This window comes from Nanorana parkeri, unplaced genomic scaffold, assembly GCF_000935625.1.
Source record: "Nanorana parkeri isolate BGI_ZX_2015 unplaced genomic scaffold, ASM93562v1 scaffold340, whole genome shotgun sequence".
Classification (NCBI taxonomy): domain Eukaryota; kingdom Metazoa; phylum Chordata; class Amphibia; order Anura; family Dicroglossidae; genus Nanorana; species Nanorana parkeri.
The window spans coordinates 730,577-752,338 of NW_017306608.1; the positions used below are offsets into that span (position 1 = coordinate 730,577).

Sequence of the window (21,762 nt, forward strand, 5' to 3'; positions counted from 1 at the left end):
ATTCATTCCCCTGCTATTTGTTGTTTTGTTTTATTATTCTGATGGAAGCCGCTGTCAGAAAGGAAAAAAAAACAACAGATAGCATGGGAAGCATTAGCTGCTCTGCTATCTGCCATCATTTCAGGGAGGTGCCCTCTCCCCCATCCCCCCCTTTCCCCAGCAAATCGGGGGGGGGTTGGGGGGAGAGAATACCTTTCCCCCAATGAGAGGGGCACCTCCCCAAAATGAGTTTTTTCAGGTTGGGATGTCTGTATATGTGGGGTGTATTCCACAAACCTAATGCAGTATATGAAATATATATACTATATTATATTGTGGTGTAATACTATGTCCCCACTGTTGGAACACCCTTTTGTATCCTAATTCTGCACATTCATGCAGTTGTAATACTTGAAATTCACTTGGTATGTCTTAAAATATGAAACCTAAATCCTATACCTCAAGAATATCCTGTGTCTAAATATTTTTTACCTTTAATAACCATTTTTTACCAGTTGAAACCCAATGCCACTGCTAAGATCTGTGTTTTTTAATATAAACATTACAGGCATAGTAAGTATGCAGCAGGAACATACAATTTGAACAGCCAATTAATGTTGTACAATGTCTGTTATCGTATGCTCATAAGGATATAATGTGGTATTGTGCCAACATAGCAACTCTAGGAAAGTAGTCTCCTAAGTGTAGGCTGGAGTTTTACTTTGATTTTGTCTGCAGAGTTGTCATACTTTTCTTTCCCATATTCCCAACACCTTTTAGCCACTAGAGGGCAATATGAGAAAACCAGTCAGATAATTCCACCTATTGACAGTTTAAAAAAACAATGTGGTAAATTCTGCCATGTTTAGTTAAAGATTATTCATTGATATTCTAGGATTCGCTGCATTCCTTAATGGCAAAACTGAGCACATCAAATCCGTTCTTTGTTCGCTGCATTAAGCCAAATGTACACAAGGTAAGATGAAGTTCTGCACAACTGTGACAACAGTCCAGTATTTTAGCCCTTTCTGTTATGTATGTATGTTATATTTCACAACTATTTATGCTTCAGGTGTTGCTTTATAATTTATATTTCATATAGAAGCACGTCAATCTTAGGAGTAGTAGTTTAATAAATAATATGAATCAAAGCAAAGTGTAGAATTATTATCCTGGGAGCGTACTGTTATTTATAATACATAGAAAGTAATTATGAAATGGTGTTACTGCTGCTTTCTTTACACAGGGAGTTAATAATCTACAGCTATTTCACTTTTCAATGGTTTCTTTATGAACCTGTGCTTTGCTTACGACAACTCTAAGCAACAGATTCATTTTATTGTTATTTCTACCAGCCTCTCCAGGGGTGTGGAAATTTAAAAAAACTACATGGCAAAGGGCTAAACCGGGGGGCCCAATCTACTTGTCCTGATACAAAAAATAGCTTTCATCAAAACTGTATTTACCTGTGCTAAGAAGCGCTTCTCATTGGTGGTCAGCGTGCTCACCTGACCAACGAGTGCTTGCAATTTGCTATCAAAATGCATAGCGCAGGGCTGTGCTGGACAGCAGTACGGGGTACAGATTGTATACTGAGCCCTGCTGCTTGCTTTAATCTGGCCTTCAATGGCCATTCTGCTTCCTAATTTCTTTCTCTCTGTGGGGCCATGAACATGTTGTAACCTGGCTTGCACAACACTACCTGGTCTAAAAAACTAAAAATGCATATTTATATTAGCCAGCAGTACAGTGCCTGCACACCTTTAATTATTGACCCAGGCTGCTGGCCATTGTCACTTTGGTTTGTTTACTTCTAAACATTACACTGAAATATTTAAACCCATTCACAGAAGACAGTCTCTCCTCATGAAGCTGAATGGAGTATTCCCCTACAAAAAGGTTTTCAAATATATTCTGTTTTTTCAACTAACACATTATTGATTTGAGAACAGTGGGGAAAATCCTGGAATTATCCATTCAGACCTTTAATACTGACTTAGTAGTGCTATCAATTGTTAAATCCTACTGCTGTCAGCTTGTGCTGTTATTTTATGTTTTTGCTTATTTATTGATTTATTTATTGATTTATTTATTTTTTCTTGTATCCCTGAGGTGCATGAACACAAGTTTGTTTTTTCAGCTTTCCTTTATGCCACAATGATTTAATCGCGAGATAAATCTTTGTATTCACTAATAACCTGCTCCCACTTAGAATTCCTGTCTTCTTTGGCCTCCCGCATCTTTGCTTTTATTCTGAATGCTAACTAGCCAGAGTTATAAAATCCGACAAAGGCATTCCTAACATATTTTTAATTCTACCGTTTACATATTTGTGTTCTCCTGGTGTGTCGCTAAGGCTTGTCACCTCCCCTTTGCCACACAGAAAGGGTGTACGTGAGAGTAATGTTGTAGTTGTTTACTGACATTGTAGATATCTGTATAAAGTGTTTATTTAGCATTATTTTTGCATAACATATTATACAAATGTATTGCAAAATTACTATAAACACCAATGCCCACAATAATAAACTTCCAAAGCACATCGTTCTGGCAAATGCACAGGACAGAAAAATGATTGCAGTGCTAATAAGCTTACTAGTGGTATTTATGATCACCAAAGGGATTGAACATGATACACAGAATAGCTGTAGGGCTTGTACAATCACTACACACAGTGGTGCAGCTAGCCCCTGACAGCTAAGACCACAATTTATTACATGTTCTTGTATAATTTCAAATTTTCTGCTTTCAGTACAAATGAACTTCAAAAAAACAGTATGCTAGCGACCTAGATTTTATAAAGTGTGCTCAGTACAAGCCAGCAATACTCCCAATTTCAAATATTGTTTACAGTTATTTGGGCTGTTCCTGTAGAGCTAGAGCTCTTTGTTTCTGCACCTCAAGCAAGTCCTGATATCTTGGTCTTCTCTGAAGAAGCGTGAAGGATTCAAACTACTGTACATGTGTCGCTGTTAGCATTTGGTAAAGATCGTGGTGGGACCCAGTACCCGTTCAAGCCATGCCAGTCTTAGAAGCAGGTTGCTCTTTATAAAAAAAACCCGCAAACTAAAATTCATGATAAAACTATTAGTTGGATTTTCTTGTTTTTTTCATCCTCCAGACTTGGAGTGTTTACTGTTTGTTTTGTGTAGGAATTCTATTTCCTTTTATCCAGCTCTCCCTAACCTTTCTGAGTGCTTAATAGGAAATATCTAGGAGTTCATTCTCAGGGGTATGCTACTAGCAAAGTACAAATACATTGCAGGTACTTGACATTAGTAGAATAGAAAGGAAAATCACATAATGAATTGAAATATATCACTAAAAGGGCCACCAAGGCTTGCTTGCTTTGAGTATGACAAAAGAGACCCCAGCCCAATTAAACTGAAAGAATAGAAACAACACTTCCATTTAATGACCACAAAGTTGCTTTTGCCAAGTTGCTTTTGCAGGTTTCTAGTCAAGCTGTATAGCCTCCTGAAATGCTTAATGCCCAATTACTTAATTATTTCCCAAAGCAGCATGTAGCTTTGACTTGAAGGCAATGCAGCCAGATTTGAAAATGTTGTATTGAGACTAATTCTTTAGTAGGTTGTATGATTTGGAGGACATGATATTCCTTTATCCGGATGACACCTTGATATATGTGTCTTATTTGAGTAGGTGCATTCCTGCATTACTGACATTGAAGTGTTTAGTTCCAGTTCAGAATTTTACATGAATGTAATTTGTCCCCTTCATCCACAGACACAGTCGTCTGTACTTCTTAAAGGTAGTTCCGTCTTTTAAGCACCTTGGTATCGAAGTTCAGTACCCAATGAATTCTTATTTTATTCACAACGTCCAGACAATTTTAGATGCTTTGGATCAAAATCGTTGGCTTAGGTTGCCCTGAAACTAGACTAACTCCAGATAATCAGGCTTCCTTTTGAATTACACACACATTTATATCCTGGTATTCATTTTGTGCAACTGGCTGCCCTGCTAGCTGGCTCCCTGTACTGGCAAGAATCCTGAGTAGCCTTGACTCTGAATAGCAGAATGGTGTGTATATTATTTCAGACACTACAGTTACAATAGGGTTGCATAGCACAGACTTATGTGGTAAAGGGTTGTAACCTAGGCAGAAGCTCTTGTTGATAAGCCTGGCTATACTGGATTGTATAATCCACAGATTAAGATAATTTGAGTGGACTTTCTGTCTTTATCTTCAGATTTTTCCTGTAAAGCATTGTAGTAGTATTCAACAGTAATGTGCCGAGCTGAAAACAAATTTTAACATTGAGAAATCCAAAAAATTTGCTCAAATATTCCAATAAGCATGAACAACATATGACTAGAATCTAAAATATTTCAAATAATGAAGTCCAATGTGTAATAAAATCCAAGGCGCAGAAATCAATGAACGTGCAGGAAGACACAGAAGGCAGTCCGCAGAGATGAACCAGACTTCCAGGTGTATAAAGCAGTTGTCACAGAATCATATCTGACCTTCACCTACACCCAGTGAGTACAGATAACAAAGGGGTACTCACCTGGGGTTGTGGACCCACAGAGCAGGTCTCAAACCACGTTTCCCTTCTTATTAAGGGGAGGGAAGCCTGTAATTATAATAACAAATGGATCCTCTCAGATCATGGGTGCCAGCTGGGGTTGTGGACCCACAGAGCAAGTCTCCAACCCCATTTCCCTTCTTATAAAGTGGAGGGAAGCCAGTAATTATAATAACAGAATGATCCTCTCAGATTATGGGCACCAGCATCAAATTAAAAAAGAGCAAAAAGAGACATAGGGGTCTATTCACTAAGCTGCCGAGGGCAGCCGAGTGAATGACTGAATGCCGAAGCTATGGACAGATCCTTCGGCAGCTTCGTGAATAGACCCCTAAGTGTGTGATATTTGTATTTTGTAATGTGTGTGTTTTTTAAATGTGCGTGTGATATGTGTGATGGGTGTGTTTAATGGGTGTCTGATGTGTGTGTGTTTCATTAATGTGGTATGCGTTCGATGTGTGTGTTTTAATGCGTGTGTGATGTGTGTATTTTTTTAATGAGTGTGTGATATGTGTGTGGTGTGTGTTTCATTACGTGTGATGTGGGTGTTTTATTGTGTGTATGATATATATGTGTGATGTGTGTGTTTTTATGAATGTGTGTAATATGTGTATATTTCATTACGTGTGTGATGTTTTATTGAGTGTGTGATGTGTGTGTTTTTATGAGTGAGGGTGATATGTGTGTGATGTGTGTGTGTATTATGAGCGTGTGATATATGTGTGTTTATGAATGTATGATTATATGTCTGCGATTATGTTTGTATCTGTTAGTGTATAAATGTTTGGATATGTGTGTCTGCTATTTTACCTAAGGCAGTGATACTGAACATTTTTTAAACCCCAGTGCCCACGCTGCAACACAATACCAAACTTATTTTCAATGTTGACACTTTGGGATAAATAAATTGATTTTGCATTGCAGTTTGGACACTCGAATTCAAAAACGTTAGTCATTACTGCACTAGGGTATGTGTATGTTGGATTTAGGAGGAATATCTGCAGGGCTGGCTTGTTCTTTTACAAAAGATTGGCTAGACACACAATGTACTAATTATAGTTGTGTACTAGGGATGCACCGATACCAGTTCAGATACCACTGCCGATACTTGGCATTTTCATGAGAACTACCCGAGTTGCAGCGGTTGCAGCTGGGACCTGGCTCTGGCGCTCCTGTATTGTTTTAGAAAAGCTGTACTTGGAAAACTGGTATCGGTGCATCCCTTTATTTATATTTATAAAAACAAAATCATATATTAAAAGAGAGATGTCCAAATCCCAGGAGCTCTGTGTGCACCTTACAAATGACAGTTGCCTTCTAACTTAGTTAGTCTAGTCTAGTCTTGGAGCTTGAAAAGTATCTGTACTTGTACTTGTACCGGTGCATCCCTATTGTGTACAAACATGGTCAGCATTAATACTTTCTGTTGTAGATGTTTCATTGAAATGCAAGAAAATGTTGTGTTGGCTGCATCTCAGTAATAAATGTTTCTGTATCTTCATCTATTCAGCATTTACTTGTGATTGTGAAAATCCATCTTTTTTTTAAGCTGTATTAAAAAAGAAAGTCGCTTAATTAAGCAAGTGACCAGGTTTCCCTGGCAGTGACTTAGAAATGGTTTGCAATGCCTAAAAAATAAACAAACATAGTTAGGGTCCCATTAATATGTATAGAGAGGAAGGGAAAACTTTCAGCAGGTTGTCTAACTTTGGAATTGGCTGTTCATTGAAAAGTATTCTTTTTAATGTCTCAAGTGCAGTCCTGGCAGCTCAAGTACACAGTCATAGTGGCACTGCTGGATTATTTGCTGCTACTTGTTCGCTGTGTGTGCTGATAGACAGGTACTGCAAGGCAATCCTCCAAGTTTGACTTCCTTTGAGTGCAAGAAGGGATGACTTAACCAAGCTCAGCCAAAGATATCACATGGAAGACTTGAAATACCAGCCTGCAGAAGAAAGCCTTGTTTTGTGTGCGTGCACTGTGTCTGGGCTCAGTGCTAAGCAGTGATTGCTAGCATGCAGACTTTCTAGAAGGAAGCAAACCGAGCAAGAAGAGTAAAAGAAAGGAAAGCTAGATCTGCTGGCCTCATTAGACAGATCATAGGAACAGGGAATGACTGGAAGTAACTGCATTGACCCGCAGCAGTACAGCTAAAAGGCAGCAAGCAAGGCAGGGATCTTTTACTAAGGTATGGGCTTCACACCGACTAAAGGATTTTCCTGTTCAATACTCTCCTCTATTAGTATACTAACTCTGTGTATCACAGAGCGAGTCACCGTTTTCTGTCTTTAAACATTCTTAAGAAATAGTAGTATTTCATATTGTACAACACATTTAAAATTAATATGTATGTTTATTTTAAGATTTTTTATAGCAATGTGTTTTTTGGGATTGTGTAGTTAATATCAGTGCACTAATAGTGTGCTTATACTGGCTGTACAATGGTGTATATGCTATAGCTCCCAACCTTATTTCGAGGCACTGTTTTTCTTTTGGAACCTAATCCCTCTGTCCCTCTATCCTGTTTAGTTGCCCCATTTTTTGTTTTGATGCATATATATCTGTAAAAATGCAGTCTTTAGCTACCAAACATGTTATACTACACTGAACGTTTATCCAATGTTCAAATAATTACATTTGTTATTTTGAAAAGATGGTATAAAAGGAAAGCAGTGGTAAAAAAAAAAGCATTTGTGGGTTTAGCTAAATAATTGTTGGCGTGTTAATTATTTATGCTCCCCTTAACTAGGAGTGTGTCCTTTGGCTATAAAGTTTGTGCTAGAAGGTGTCCCTTTTTCTCATCTCAGAAAGTTGGGAGGTATACAGTTCTATGTGATGTATTTGTGCATTAACATTTGAAAACAATTTCCAGTTACCATATACAAATAGTAATTTACTTTTTTGTCACATGGCTTTTACATATTATTTCCTTTTTTATTGTCAAATATCTTCAGATCTCTGACAACTGAACTTTATGTGACTAAATACAGTAACCTCAGGCTCCTGAGTAAATATATATTCCAGCATGCTGTAATCCTTCTTTGAATGATGCTACCTATGTGTTAATCAACAATGCTCATTGTTCGCTTTCATGTCAACATTTTTGATTATACCTTTGTCAGACGATTCAAAAATTCAACTAAAGCACTGCCAGCATTACTTGTAGGTATACAGTGTTTGTATGTGTGTTTATTTTCAGTCTGTGGACTGTGTTGTATTATGCAATTTAGTATTGCATGTTTTTTGCATTTCATTATGCCTTTAAATTGTTTATTCTGTAATTTAATGTTTTTTTCATTTCTTATACCCAAATCAACATTTGATTACATATTGCTTATAAGAGATTAGCATAGATGTCTAGGTAAAAAAAAGTGATCTGTGACTAATACTGCTTAAACTTTTAGCTATATAGCCAGCACTACCAGTGCAAGCTGCTGTTGTGGTTTCGGACTCACTTTCAGTATAGGTGCAGCAGGACTTGAAACATTTACAGTGTAGTGCAGATTGCAGTAGCATAATGTTACATAGACTAACATACTTGCTTGTTTAGTCAAGAAATTTGAAAATATAATAATTTTTTATAAAACATTATAGCAAATTTCTAAATAATAAATGCACTTTCAAAAAAATCGAAACTTTAGCACACATATATGACAGTGGCCATATGGCCAACTATAGTGCATTTGATATAAAGCTGTAATGATCTCATAACATCCCAGGCAGCTCTGGCAGAAGTCGCTAACATGACACTTAAGACTGCATCAGCAATCCCAGGCTAGGAATAGATCTTCTCTTAAGTCCTACATTTCTTTCATCATACAGGCGCCACATGCAAATAAAATTAACATTTCATTGGGTACTGTGTAACCCTGAGCAAGCTTGCTTTTTTAGACATCTGTTTATTATAAGGTTGGATAAATGCTGCTGGTGCAAACAAAACTATGTACAGTAGGTTGCATTTAGGGAATCTCTATTTAATTTAAAGAGTTGGAATTGATGGCAAGAAATGCAAAAAAGAAGTTCAACCACAAATACTTTTTTCTTGGAGATTTCCAAACTACTGTATATGTTTTGTAACTAGCACAAGGGCAGAGGCAGGATTGCGAAACTCCTGCCTTAAAATTGGACCCAAACTGAATTATAAACCTAAACTATTTTATACCCCCCTCCATCCTAGACCCACCCACCATCTACCCACAACTTAAGTTATGCTATACTTAAAGCATATCTAAACCCAAAAACAAACATTTGATATGTTCTAGCTTACCAGTCCTTTGATGTAGTGGATGCTTCCCCCCGCCCGTTTTTCACCTTGTAATCTTCCTAAAATTGTGAACACTCACTCACTGCATTATATCTTTGGAGTGGCAGGGTTGTCACCTTTGGGTGCTCTCAGCATTTAGACTACGAAAACCTCTCCCTGTCCTTATCCTAATATTCATAACTTAGAGGGGAATTACTTTACTGCTATGATCACAAGGAGCCGCTCGGGGCTGGAGTCTTCCCTGGACAGTGGCTGGCTGGCATTGCAAGAAGCCTCCCATACACAAGAGATTTTTAGCTATATGTATACTTTGAAGTAGTAGTAAACTTTTTTTCAATACTGAGTCAAGATCAAACAAATATACATCGCCAAGCAAAGTACTTCTTTCATTTCTGCCCAAGCACTTACAGTTATCATAGTTTCGGAACAGCTTTAACTCTCTCAGCTGTGCTTCCCTAAACAAGATCACAAGGGACAGCGTAGTCTTCAGCAGCCGTCCATCTAGTAGCTTAAGAAAGGGAGGAGTAGGGAGCAGAGGAGTGACTTGCCTTGCTGTGCTTGTGTGTTTGTGGAGACACACACAGCTTACTAGCACACACAAGAGTGTCTCTATAGGACCCTGCAAGGAGAAGGAGCCACCCTAAAACAGGATATCAGGGCCAGTGCTCAGGGGACCAGTTGACTCTACGGGAAACTAAAACTTTAAAACATCAAGGAGCAGCATCTATTGTAAGTGATTGAATCCGTTTTTCAAACAGCTTAAAAAACTTTTGACTTTAATATCACTTTAAAAATGCAGATCAGGAGACTGTCATCTAATTTTTGTGGGTACCTTTATTCCAGCATTGTCGTCTGTCCTCTTTTGATTTACTTTTAAAATCTGTATTTTAAATACAAGGTATCCTTCTACAAAGAAAGACAGTGATCATAGAATCTATGTTAACTATTATGTTGGTAATCATTTTGCACATTAACCTGGTTCTTATATAGCAAAAGCAAGAACAACATTCTAGTTCTGTTATTTGTAAGCTTTGGTCTTTTGTGCCATGAAAGGCTGCCCTAGATTTTACAGAAAGATAGGAATACCGGAGACAAAGATCGTACAGTGTGCTTTTTTAACTAAAAGTGATGGCATTGATTACAACAACAATAGAAGTGCACTCTTAGGACAACGCTCTAAAAAATCAGGTCCCCATGACATTGTTTTTCCAGAAAACAAATTTATTGTACATTGTTATATACCGTGGGATAAAAACAAGACCTTCCAGCATTAGATATATTACAGTGCATCTTTTCTAAAGGCGTCCATTTACCATAATATATTTCTGCTTGACTACATACGTACTTTGACTTGGCTTTCAAATGCCTGCCAGATTTAGCGTACATTTCTTTATCAGATTTCACCGTATAGCATTTGTGAAAAATCCTGGCATCTTAACAAGCTTTAAAAAAGCCATAAGTGTAGATGTTTTCATAGATTAAGAACAGAACAGATAATTTCTATACATTGTTCATGATCCACACTTAAAGCCTCACTCCGAGCAGCAGGAAAAAAAAACCCCTAGCAGTGGGAGCTCCCCACAGGGGTTAAATGCGTATTAAGTCTAGGGGTAGAGGCATATTCTGTAATGCTTACTTCATTCCTCACTCCAGCAGGCTTCCACAATGCTGTGCAAAAAGTGCCTTGAAGCCACTCTCTACAGCACTCTGTTAAGTGGTTGCACTGTGAGATCATCATGTGCAATGCAGAACCAGGAGTCCTGCATTGCACGTGAGAGTTGCAAGGGCCCACCCGCAACCCAGAGCATCAGAGAGAAAAGAAGAGTGCCAGAGCCTACCAAAGCAAGGGATATGGTAAGTATTACAGATTTTTTTTCTACCCCTAGGCTTAATATACATTTAACCCTTGCTGTGTGGCCAGGACACATGACCATTCGTTGCTCTGGTGCTGGCAGCCAGCCCGCTTGCACCTTGGAAGTGCATGACTCTAATCCAGGGTGGATGACATCAAGGGCCACTCCTAGCATTCACCTGCTACCCTCTGCTATGCTGCCACAGAAGTAATGTAGGACTCTGATGTTAAAGGGGAGACTCTGATGTGAAAGGGGGTACTCTGGTGTGAAGGGAGGGCTTCTGATGTGAAGGGGGGACTTTGATGTGAAGGGGGGGCTTCTGATATGAAAGAACTCCAGATGTGAAGGGGGCTTCTGATGTAAAGGGGGGCCTCTGATGTGAAACGGGGGAACTCCATGCCTGCTATGCATCATTTTCTAGGATACAATTCAAAACATTAGAACAGGCTAACAAAACATTGTAACTTTTATAATCAGTGTGATACAATTATTAGATTTTTTTCTCATTGCTGCTTTAGAACTGATCAGTTAAGATCAGTTACAACTACTGATTTTCCCAATGGTATACATTTATTCCAGTAAATTATATAATTGTCTGCCTTCTTATGGATTTTGTTTAACAGCTAAAGGTGGCCATACACCTTACGATTATCGGACGAAACTTTTCGTCCGATGATCGAACAGTCGTACAATTGTCGTACGGCGGCCCCATCCTGCCCCGATTATCGCAGGGTTCAATTAGCCGTAATTAAAGAAAATTAAAGAAAAGCACCTGGACGAATTGCGGTAATCGACCGCACGTATTTTCGTTTGCGCATGAGCAGTGTAGATCGTACGATTTTTGACAAACGGAAACGCCACTAACCTTGTGAAAATCATACGATCGACCAAAGGTTTCAGACCTGCTAGAAAGTCAAAAGTCGTACAATTGTACAGTATTTGCGGTTGTACACTGCCCATGAACCTTGTGATTATCGGACAAAAACGCGATCGCATACGATTATCGTACGATAATCGTAAGGTGTATGGGCACCTTTGGTCATTATGGGAATTCTTTACTATTATTACGGCATTGTGAATTGCTCGTGCACAGCGAACTATGTTATTGAAATAAAGTGGTATCTGCTGTGAGTAGGTTTTCTTTCAAGCCTAAACAAACATACTTGTAATAAAGGACCATAGACCCAAAAATCACTTCTAATCCTTTAGATAGACATATATGTGAGCGTGTGTGTCTGTGCGTGCGTGATTGTGTGCAATTTGACACAGAGCATTCTAAAGACAGATTATATTCAAAAAACAGAGTATCACATTTCAGACAATACAATTTATTTTCTGCCATGCTAAAATAGCAGATGCCAGATAATGGGCCTCCAACTGTCTGTTTATCATGGTAATCTATCAGGCAGCCAGGAACCTGATTGATTTTTTTTTTTAGAGAAGAGATAGCCATTCACAGTGAAGGTAGAGAGATGACAGAGTGAGCATACAGTGCCAGAATTAATCATCCAGAGAGTTTAATTGGCTTGACATTAGACCATATTATTAACACATTATGGAAATTAGGGCGTCGCTGTCCTGATCGCTTTCCACATGTGAGCTAGATCTTCAGGGTCATGATCTTGTCCCACCCCTATCATTCATGGGAGTCAAGAATGAGGGGAATTATTATTTAAAATAGCTCATGTGGACATATGGAATGATTAAACTTACAGAAATTATTCAGAGAAGCCAAAGGATCACTTGAAATAATTTTATTTTTATATTTTAGTAGTTTTATCTTATAAATGATTTTGGTAGATTCTTAGTGTTCTCAGGAATTTTGCGACAAAGGGCTTATTAGCAAAAAAAAAACTTATTTACACCACAACCATTGCTCATTACACGTACCATATCAAAATGCAAAGGACATTTCTATTTTTAGCTAGGGTGAAAATTATGTCTTCTGTATAATAGAAGCAGAAGAAGTTATATATGTATCATGCTCAGTTGAAAGGTTGAAAAAACCTATAATGTGAAAAAAGATTAAAATAGTTTCTTTATTATTCATCTTCATCACAGTTTATGACATGGGTAAAATCCATATATTACTTTTGTAATGTTGTTTTGAGTCATGTTTCTTGTATTTTATAACATTTCTATTTGAAATATTTTGGTGTTTGCAAAGCTTAACCCTTAAGCGAAATGCGCGCAAAACAGTAATCTCAACAGCCAATAAGCACACATCTTCCAGAGTCTTGCTAATTTCTTATTGGTTGCTAGAGGTTATATACACTTTACCTGTTATTAATGCATACTGCTTAATTGGGTAAGTGTAATTCAATTGTATTCATTCGAAGTATAACTACAGAAATCATAGGGTATACACGTGACAATTTTTTTCTTCTACCTGCAAACTGAAGGAAAAAAATAGAACAGATCAAGGCTTACAAGGGTTAAGGGATGAACCCCCGCTGTTTGCGGGCCGCTGTCAGAATACCTGAACAGAGCTAGCAGCTGATTGGCTGCCAGCTTCCTTTGGCCGGGAATCTGCTCCTTCAATCAGCTGATCAAGAGAGGTTGGGCGAAAGGGTTCTGACAGTGGCACCCACAGTGTGAAATCCGTACCGTGTGAACCCTAAGAGTAGGTTAGTTCTTTTGTGTTGCTTTCTGTAATCTCAATAGGGATTTTTTCTTCACCTCATGTGTGTTACCCGGCATAGGAAGTGAGAAAAATATTCTGCACAGCAATGAAAAGTGTAAGTGTTTCTAAGCTTTCCCCACTTTATCAAAAAAATGTAAAATGGTAAATTTTACAAATTGTAAATTGTAAATTAACTAGAGATGCACTGATACCGATACCAGTATCGGTATTGGTGCCGATACTGAGTATTTGGGTGAGTACAAGTACTCGCCCAAATGCTCTGATACTAATACCTAATTCCGGAACTTTAGGTCAGAGGGATATTTCGTCTGACCGGCAGTACTGCGAGGGAACAAGGAGCCGGCTTCTCGGTCAATCAGGAACCTGGGTGGTGGGTAATAACTCGCCGCCTGGCATCCTGATTGGCCGGGAAGCTAGCTCCATGCTAGCAGAAGTACCAGTATCGGTACTCGGTAGCAAAAAATAAATATCGGTACTCGATACCGAAAAACCAGTATCGGTGCATCCCTAAAATTACCTGTATGATCACTCACAGGTGAACATTGCTCTAGTGATCTGGATTGGAGAGATCTGTTAGAGAGAAATAATTTGTATGTTCTCCATTCATTGACAAACAGGTTGCACACAGTATTAGGGACATGCAAATCATATAGCATCTTGTCATGTGAGTGTAGATGACAATTCATTTTGTCAATGCATCTTGAGTGGTCCATCAGTGGGGATAAGTGGCTAAGCTGGAAATTTTCTTCACTTTGGGTAGATTTCCTCTCTCTTCCTGTTGCGTATTCAAGACAGGAAATTAAGGTAAATTTCCCTGGCAGGACACAGAAGGCACATATTAACCCAATAGAGGTTCTGTCCCTCCCCTACTTTACCAAAACTATAGAAAAAGTTTTGGGTATTCGTACATTTTAACCCCTTCGTGACGGGAGACGTACACTGTACGTCCAGCCACAAAGGGACCAAATGACTTGTCACGTACACTGTACGTGACGAGTTATTTGCTGCTTTAGAGGGCTGTTAACCGCTGAGAATCAGCTTTTAACATTCATTAATGGATGCCCTTACTACAGAGGCATTCATTAATGAAAGGGTTAACCTTTTTCAGACACCCGATACCTTAATATCGGGTGTCTGAGAGTCACAGCAGAGCGGACACGCATGCCGGCAAAGCCGGCATTCTGACAGCTCGTATAGATCGAGAGATATCTCTCTCAAGCTATACTGGCTATTGTATGTAAAGGAAACATGAACGTGGTGACCTCTCAGCGATGTTACAATAGTTTCTAGTGCTCAGTAGACACTGCCTTACTTTGTGTGTTACTATATCAAATGTCACTACAGAACAGCCGTATTATTTACAACCCTAGTTAGTTTTGTCTTTAGGTGTGTGTCTTTCCAGCTAGTCACTTTGGTACTCAAGAACTGACTGTAAAGACCACATGCGTGGTGATGTAGGTTGGACTGAAATATTATTTAAAACAGCCCAGTTTTCTAACAGATTCTGAAAGTCAATACTACACTAAAAGTTACAAGTTTTATTTGCACAAGTCCTTTGGTGACCTCAGGTAACATTAACAGACACGCTTCACAGGAAAGCTGTGCTTTGTCTTTGAACGCCAAACAGTTTGGTATAATGAAGTTTCCTATTATTTATATGAATTCTGTGATTCATCTCCTTTTAATCTCTCAAGTGCTCCCTTTGATGCTAGTAATACAAACAGGATCTAAAGTTACCACCCTTTCTGAATCTGTGTGAAAGGGTGACATACTGCACAGGTGCAGCATCTCATTTTTCTACATTGATTTCCAACGTGTGTATGTAACAACATACCACATGCATTGTCGAGGGACAAAAAAGGTCTACATGCTAATATATTGAATTATTTGCTACATGCTAATATATTGAAGATATTTTTGTTGTTAATATAGGATTCAATACATATTTGAACCCCAAACCAAAAATGTAACATAATGCAGTTTACAAGTCCTCAGATGAGGTTGCTGCATTTGTTTTTTCTTTCAGGCTTATTTCCCTTTTTTTAACATGGAAATCCTTTTAATAATGCACTTCTTGCAGACTATGCTCACCCCTCCTCTGTATCTATGGAAGGAGCCATGGGTATCACCCAGGCTGGACTTCGAGCATGTTTGCCTTTATTCATCTTCATTACAAGAAGGATGGGGAAATTAGTCGTTTATAGAGGGAGGATAACATTGTTTCAGCCATGTGGGCTAAGCAAGAGGAATCATTCAATTCCTCCATTTCAATTCCTCCATTAATACTAACCAGAGTGGGTGGGGGAACCTATCCTGCCAGCTATTGTATTCAGACAGCCCCCACAACTGTCTGAATACCCAAACAGTGACTGCATCTGATGGGATTTATGGCACTAATTTGCTTCATTGCCAGTATCAATCAGGTTAATAATTTTTGGGGAAGACAAAATACCATTGGTGATAGTATAGAGAGGCCATGCCATGGCTCAGATTCAGGTATCAGACCAATTCATCCTCGATGTGAGGAGCTGCATGGAATTTAAATGCTATGGTCTACACAGAACTCAGAGTAAGGTAATTTCAGTTGACTTTCTGACTTAAAAATAGTGGCAGCGTTTCCTTGATAACTGTAATAGTTCAGTGATTTAATTTGTTGCTTGGAATTGCTTTTTAATAACTGAATCTGCTAGAAAATGTCTGTGATCAAAGGTGATTCCCTGCAGAACAAAGCTTTTACTGGCAATGCTTTGAAAAGGAAATGTACCTGAGCGGTAGAAAAAAATGCAGCATGTTCAGCAGAGTAGCAAGACCTATAACGACAAGCCTATGTGGACAGTTTAATGAGACATACTAAAGGCTGGTAAAGGTGGGATGGCTTCTACTTGTTTCTTGGATGCTTAGTGCACATATTATCATTCAGTTCTGATCAATACTGATTGCCATAAAAGCTTTCATATACAAGCGCTTTGGATTATAAGCATGCTGCCGGAACGAATTATGCTCGTAAACCAAGGTATTACTGTATATATAATAGGATAAATATAGCCCTGGTCAGCAAATCTCAGTGCACACAGAAACAATGGTCCATGCAATTTGTACACACGGTGATACACTATTCCACTGCCTTTGGAGTGCGCTACCTACAAACATATGACAGATTTAGACATTTGCAAGATTTTGTATCCATATTTTCAAAACATACGCTCATATTAATTGGGGAGGTCGGTTTCCACCCCTGCCTCTAGCCCCTGCATGTGCTAAGCAGGTGAGCAAACACTAAAAAACAGACTCATGGTTGGTTTGCTACACACTTTGACAAGTTCTGCAATGCCCCTGTCCTCCCTGCAACAACCGTGCTTCCGAACATCTTTACAAGGCCATAGGAAACCACTGTTTGTAGTATATGAAGTATATAGAAAAATAGATATAGAACTACGCTTGCTAAAATCATTACAATTAAAGAAGAACTCCCGGGCAGTAGAAAACAACTAACAAATAAATACTCACCTGAACCTCAGATTGCTAGACTGATCCCTGCCGCCCCTCTCACCCTCCACTCCAGTGGTTTAAGATCCCGTGAGTCATCACGTCCAATGCAGTGTTTTGGACGTGAGGATGCTTAGGGACATTCTATCCATAGAGCAGAGGGGGAGAGAGGTTGCAGGGACCAGTGTAGCAGCTGAGGTTTGGGTGAGTATATCTTTGTTTTTTTAGACCCCAGACAAAAACAAGCACTTAACCTTTGTAGTGCAGGGTAGCCCCACTGCAAGAGTTAGGTTCTCTACTGCTCAAAGTTCCTCTTTAAATAAAGTTGGAGCTCCTTTTTAATCACTGTTGGTTATTTAGTGATTAATACAGACCATAAAACTGTTACAAGGATGACACATCAATACCATACCCTTATTTTCTGGATATAAAGCATCCTTAGGTGACTTAATGTGGTAGAACATTATGATCTTTCAGATTACCTGTTTTACTCCAGCTTATAGCAAGATCAGTGAACACTATTAACAAATGCATTGTATTAGTGTTTCTGTGACATTCTTGTATTTCATAATCAGTCTATTTCAGAAAAAAACATGTAGATTTTATAGATTTTTAAGTTGAGTTAATGCTTCAGGGACATTCTGTACTGTTTTCTCAAACAGTTTCTGAATGTGAAGTGAATAGAGAATGAACAAAATATAGAGGAAACAAGTTCCTTTCTGACTTTAGTATGCAATGTAAAGAAATACCAGCTGTCAGTAAAAGAAAACATAACTGAGTGACTTGAGAGAAAGGTGGAACAAGCTTGTCAATGGTGTGCCAGGTTGTAATATCCTGTTCAGGAATCAAGTTCCCATTCTTGTTTTTGTGGTATTGCTGTTAAATAGTTCCTATGGGAAAGAGCAGGGGGAACGAGGGTTTAAATACATGCTTCCCAACTTTCTTAGATAAGAAAGTGGGACATCATCTAGCACAATGTATTTAGGCAATGGACACTCCCCTTCCCCAGTTATGTGGACCATCAATAATTGGTATGCCAAAAATTATTGGTTAAACCCAGAATTGTTGTTTTCCACCATTACATCTCCTTCATTTTGACTTTTAAAAATGGCAAGCAAAATAATTAAAAGATAGGATGAAGGTTTTAGTGCATAAGAACACTTTTGGTAGTTAAATAGTAACTTTTAAAGGATATTTGTACATCAGCCCAAAACAGGGACAGCTAAGGAGGAAAGATGGTCAGAGGCAGGCCCGGCGCTAACGCAAGGCAAGTCAGGCGGCCGCCTGAGGGCGCTGCAGGGTGAGGGTGGAAAAAACAGGGCATTTTGACAAGTACTTGTACTTGTCAAAATGCCCGATGTTTGCGCTATGTTTTTTTTTCCACTTACCTTTGATGCGGGAGAGCAGCGGCGAGTCAGCGCTGGTCTAGTGGGAGGAGCTCCAGGTGGGGTCCTAATTTAGCTGGCCGGCAACTGCCAGAGGATCCCGACACGCGTGGCACCTCAGGCAGTCGCCGGCCAGCTAAAAAAAACAAACCATAGCGCAAACATCGGGGCATTTTGACAAGTACAAGTACTTGTCAAAATGCCCTGTTTTTACAGGGGTCGGGGAGGGAGGGGGCGCAAAAATGCACCTTGCCTGTGTAGGCAAGGATTCTAGCACCGGCCCTGGTCAGAGGTATTTGGTTCCAAAATCAGGACAGTCCCTCTAAATGAGGGACAGTTGGGGGTATGTTACATAGACTATTCTACATATAATAACTATATTGTAATAATGCATTACTGGAATTTTCCCAACATTTGTTTTGATACCTAATATTGAAAACAAGCTGGTAAAATTCATACAGCTAAATTAATCAAATAACAAGGTTGGCTTCCCCAGATTTCGTATGTCCAGTAACTTCCCTGGGTCAAAGAGGCCCCTGAGAGATCATCACAGTTATACAATGCGCTTCCTTAGAATGGGAAGTGTTACTATGGTGACAGAGCACATGGAAGGACCAGCTGTGTTGTTCATTATAGCCCACTCTCTTCATTTCACTGCTCTAGGTCACTGTGCATCTTGTTCTTCAAATAAATGTAGTGAAGAGGCAAAATCAATGCAAGGCAGAAATGAGCTCTTAACTGGGATTTCTGGGGAAGGATAACTTTATTGTGCTTTTATGTACTGTGTTTTCATTGAAGGTAAGTTACATTAATACATCTAATACCACGATTAAAATAGTATGAGAAGGATGCTGTAGTTATCTTATAATCTTAACTGCTTTCTTTGGATGAATAAGAATGATTTTGTCTTGGAAACTGAGTGTTGAATTTCCCTACTTTTTATAGTATAATGTACACAGCAGTATGCCATGAGTGGTATTCATTTGCTACAAGACGCTTTGAGTACTTTGCCATCCGATGGTAGGTGGGTGATGAAAGAGAGAACAATTACAATGAAAAATGAGCAGGATGCCTGGTTTGCCATCTCTGATTTAAAGAAAAGACCAAGTCAACCCAAATGGCTAAATTAGTTTGCTCAATATTGGTGGCAATTACTGCACATTTTCTTCATATGTTTAATAAAGGACCTATTCACAGCACTCATTTGCAGTACTTTGTGTGTCTTGAATTTTCACAAGCTAATTCCTGGAATTCTTTGTTCAAATAAACCTCTAGTTGTCTTCAAAGTTTATATTGGTTTTTAGCTGTTAGATGTTTGCAGTGTTTAATCCAGTCTTGGCTGGGAGACAAAATAGTATCAGATCTTTACCACAGTGTCAGTCATTACTAACTATAACTGGTTTGTGGGGGTTTTTTTGTTTTTGTTTCTGTTTTTTTTATATTACATGATGTTCTTTGAAGGGCCTCAAGAAAAATATGTGTTTGTTTGCAATAACAATCTGCTTCTTTCTGCAGATGCCTGACCAGTTTGATCAGACACTGGTACTGAACCAGTTAAGGTACTCTGGCATGCTGGAGACAGTCAGGATCCGCAGAGCAGGCTTTCCTGTCAGAATAACATTTCAAGATTTTTGTTATAGGTAAGTCTCTCCATCCTAAGTTGTTATTTCTTTGGGAAATGTACCATAGTTTCACTCTATTTATTATCAATAGAAACTATTATATGTGCACTGTATATATTTATATAATGCCAGTGCAAAAGGCTACAGTATGTTTTATAGTCTTCATGGCAACATCCAAAATGTCACCTTGGTTTAGTTGGATCAATGAAAGAAGATTGGTTGCTATAAAGTCTTATAATTTCTTACATCACGCTTTGCAATTTTAAATTTGTGAGAGATTAACACACCAAAATATCATTCTGTTATACAAATATGTACACATCTTCTTTTGAACTAACATATAATGCTGATACATTATTTAACCCAGGCCAGCATGCAAACTCACTTCTTGTTGTTATCTATGACATTTCACAACATTATTTTCTGTTTTTGGACTAAGAAAGCTCCCATAGAAATGAGATGGCAGTTACTGATAAAGTAAATATCTTATTTGTATAGGTCCAGGTGAAAGACTGCTTAAATGACAGTGTACAATCTACCACACTCTTCACTGCTGGTGAATCACCCTCTTAAATCTATTGCAATTTAAAGTTGAATTAAGAGGCTTATTTATCAAATGGCTTTTAATGTAACTGTATACACACAGATTTTTCCAAAGCATATATGCTTATGTGAATGGAGCAGACAAGCAGATTCATGACTAGGTAACTTTGGCAGCAACTTATCTGGACGGCAGCAGTGATGATTGTTTTAACCTGCCCACTCAGTCTTTCTTCTGATAATATGGCCAGATATGTCTGCTGGTGCCTGCAGATGTTCAATTGTCAAACTAAAGTGTTTAAACCAAAGAATGGTTTATTATCTATGGCTTAAAGTAGACCATAAATAAATAAGTGAAGATTTGTTTGCCTTTAGGTAACATCTACAAATGTTACTAGTGCCTAAGAAGTCGCTGGAAAAATGTACCTATTGTCTTGAATTCCTCCTGAAAAAATGTCAGTGCCCTTTCTGTTCCTTGAATCTCACACCTTTATAACTGGAGTGTGAGATCTAAGACATCATACCTGTGACTGCTTGTCTTACAAGTTGTTTGCTTGCCGGAGAGGAAGCAATACCAGAAGACCTGCAGTGCAAGTATCCCGCTGCTTCCACTTCCATGATTCTGTACATGTGTGCTTTCAGCACCTCTGCTGCTGCTTCTTGATTATTACTTCACCAGTCATCAGATCATCTGTCATAAGGAGGTAGCAGCTCTCATATGAGAAAGCAACTCCCTTCCTCCACCAATGCAAAACAAAGCATAGTCAGTAATAACATAAGTCAGTAATGTGAAAAAGATCAGCTGCAGAGAGCCTACAGGCAATACTGATAAAAAGGCTTTACTTTTGCTTTTTGCTATGCCAACAAGAATCAATATTTCTTGCTTAGTAAGAAAAACATACAAAAAAGGCATCTGGTCAAACATTTGGAAGATTCCCTCTAGTGAAGAAATGGAAAAAAGTGAGACCTCCCTATTGGTATCGTGTTTCCCCGAAAATAAGACACTGGGGTCTATTCACGAAGCTGCCGAAGGATCTAGCCTAGTTCAGTAGAACCGAAGGGGTGCTGTACGGGCTATTCACTATAGCCCGTACAGCTCCCGAACGTGGCCGAGCGGCTCAGTCGAGCCGAACGCAAATGCCTCGGCTCGGCTGAGCCGTGCAGAAAGCTGAAGCTGGGCGGAGCCAGCCGTGATCTTACGGCTGGCTCCAGCCACTTGCAGAGAGATCAGCGTCCCTGGTTACCCACTGATCTCCAAACAGCAAACTCTCCCTGGCGCCCCGGGAGTCTCCTGCTCCCGGCCGCTAAGGAGAGAAACACTGCTGTTTCTTTTTTTTTTATTCTGACAGATTCCTATTGGCTATTTCAATTTGTAATAGCCAATAGTAAGCTGAGCATGTTCAGCTGACCCGAAGCCATGCGAAGCAAGCCGATGT

The 21,762-nt window shown here is 39.0% G+C and overlaps 1 protein-coding gene across 1 annotated transcript in view; it reads left to right on the top strand.

Annotated features, from left to right (window-relative positions):
- MYO10 (myosin X) overlaps nt 1-21,762 on the top strand; it is a 195,992-nt gene that overhangs the window by 132,136 nt on the left and 42,094 nt on the right. Inside the window, exons 19-20 of the mRNA XM_018558447.1 lie at nt 875-955; nt 19,680-19,804. Coding sequence (XP_018413949.1) covers nt 875-955; nt 19,680-19,804 — 206 coding nt within the window. The remainder of the gene's footprint in view (nt 1-874; nt 956-19,679; nt 19,805-21,762) is intronic.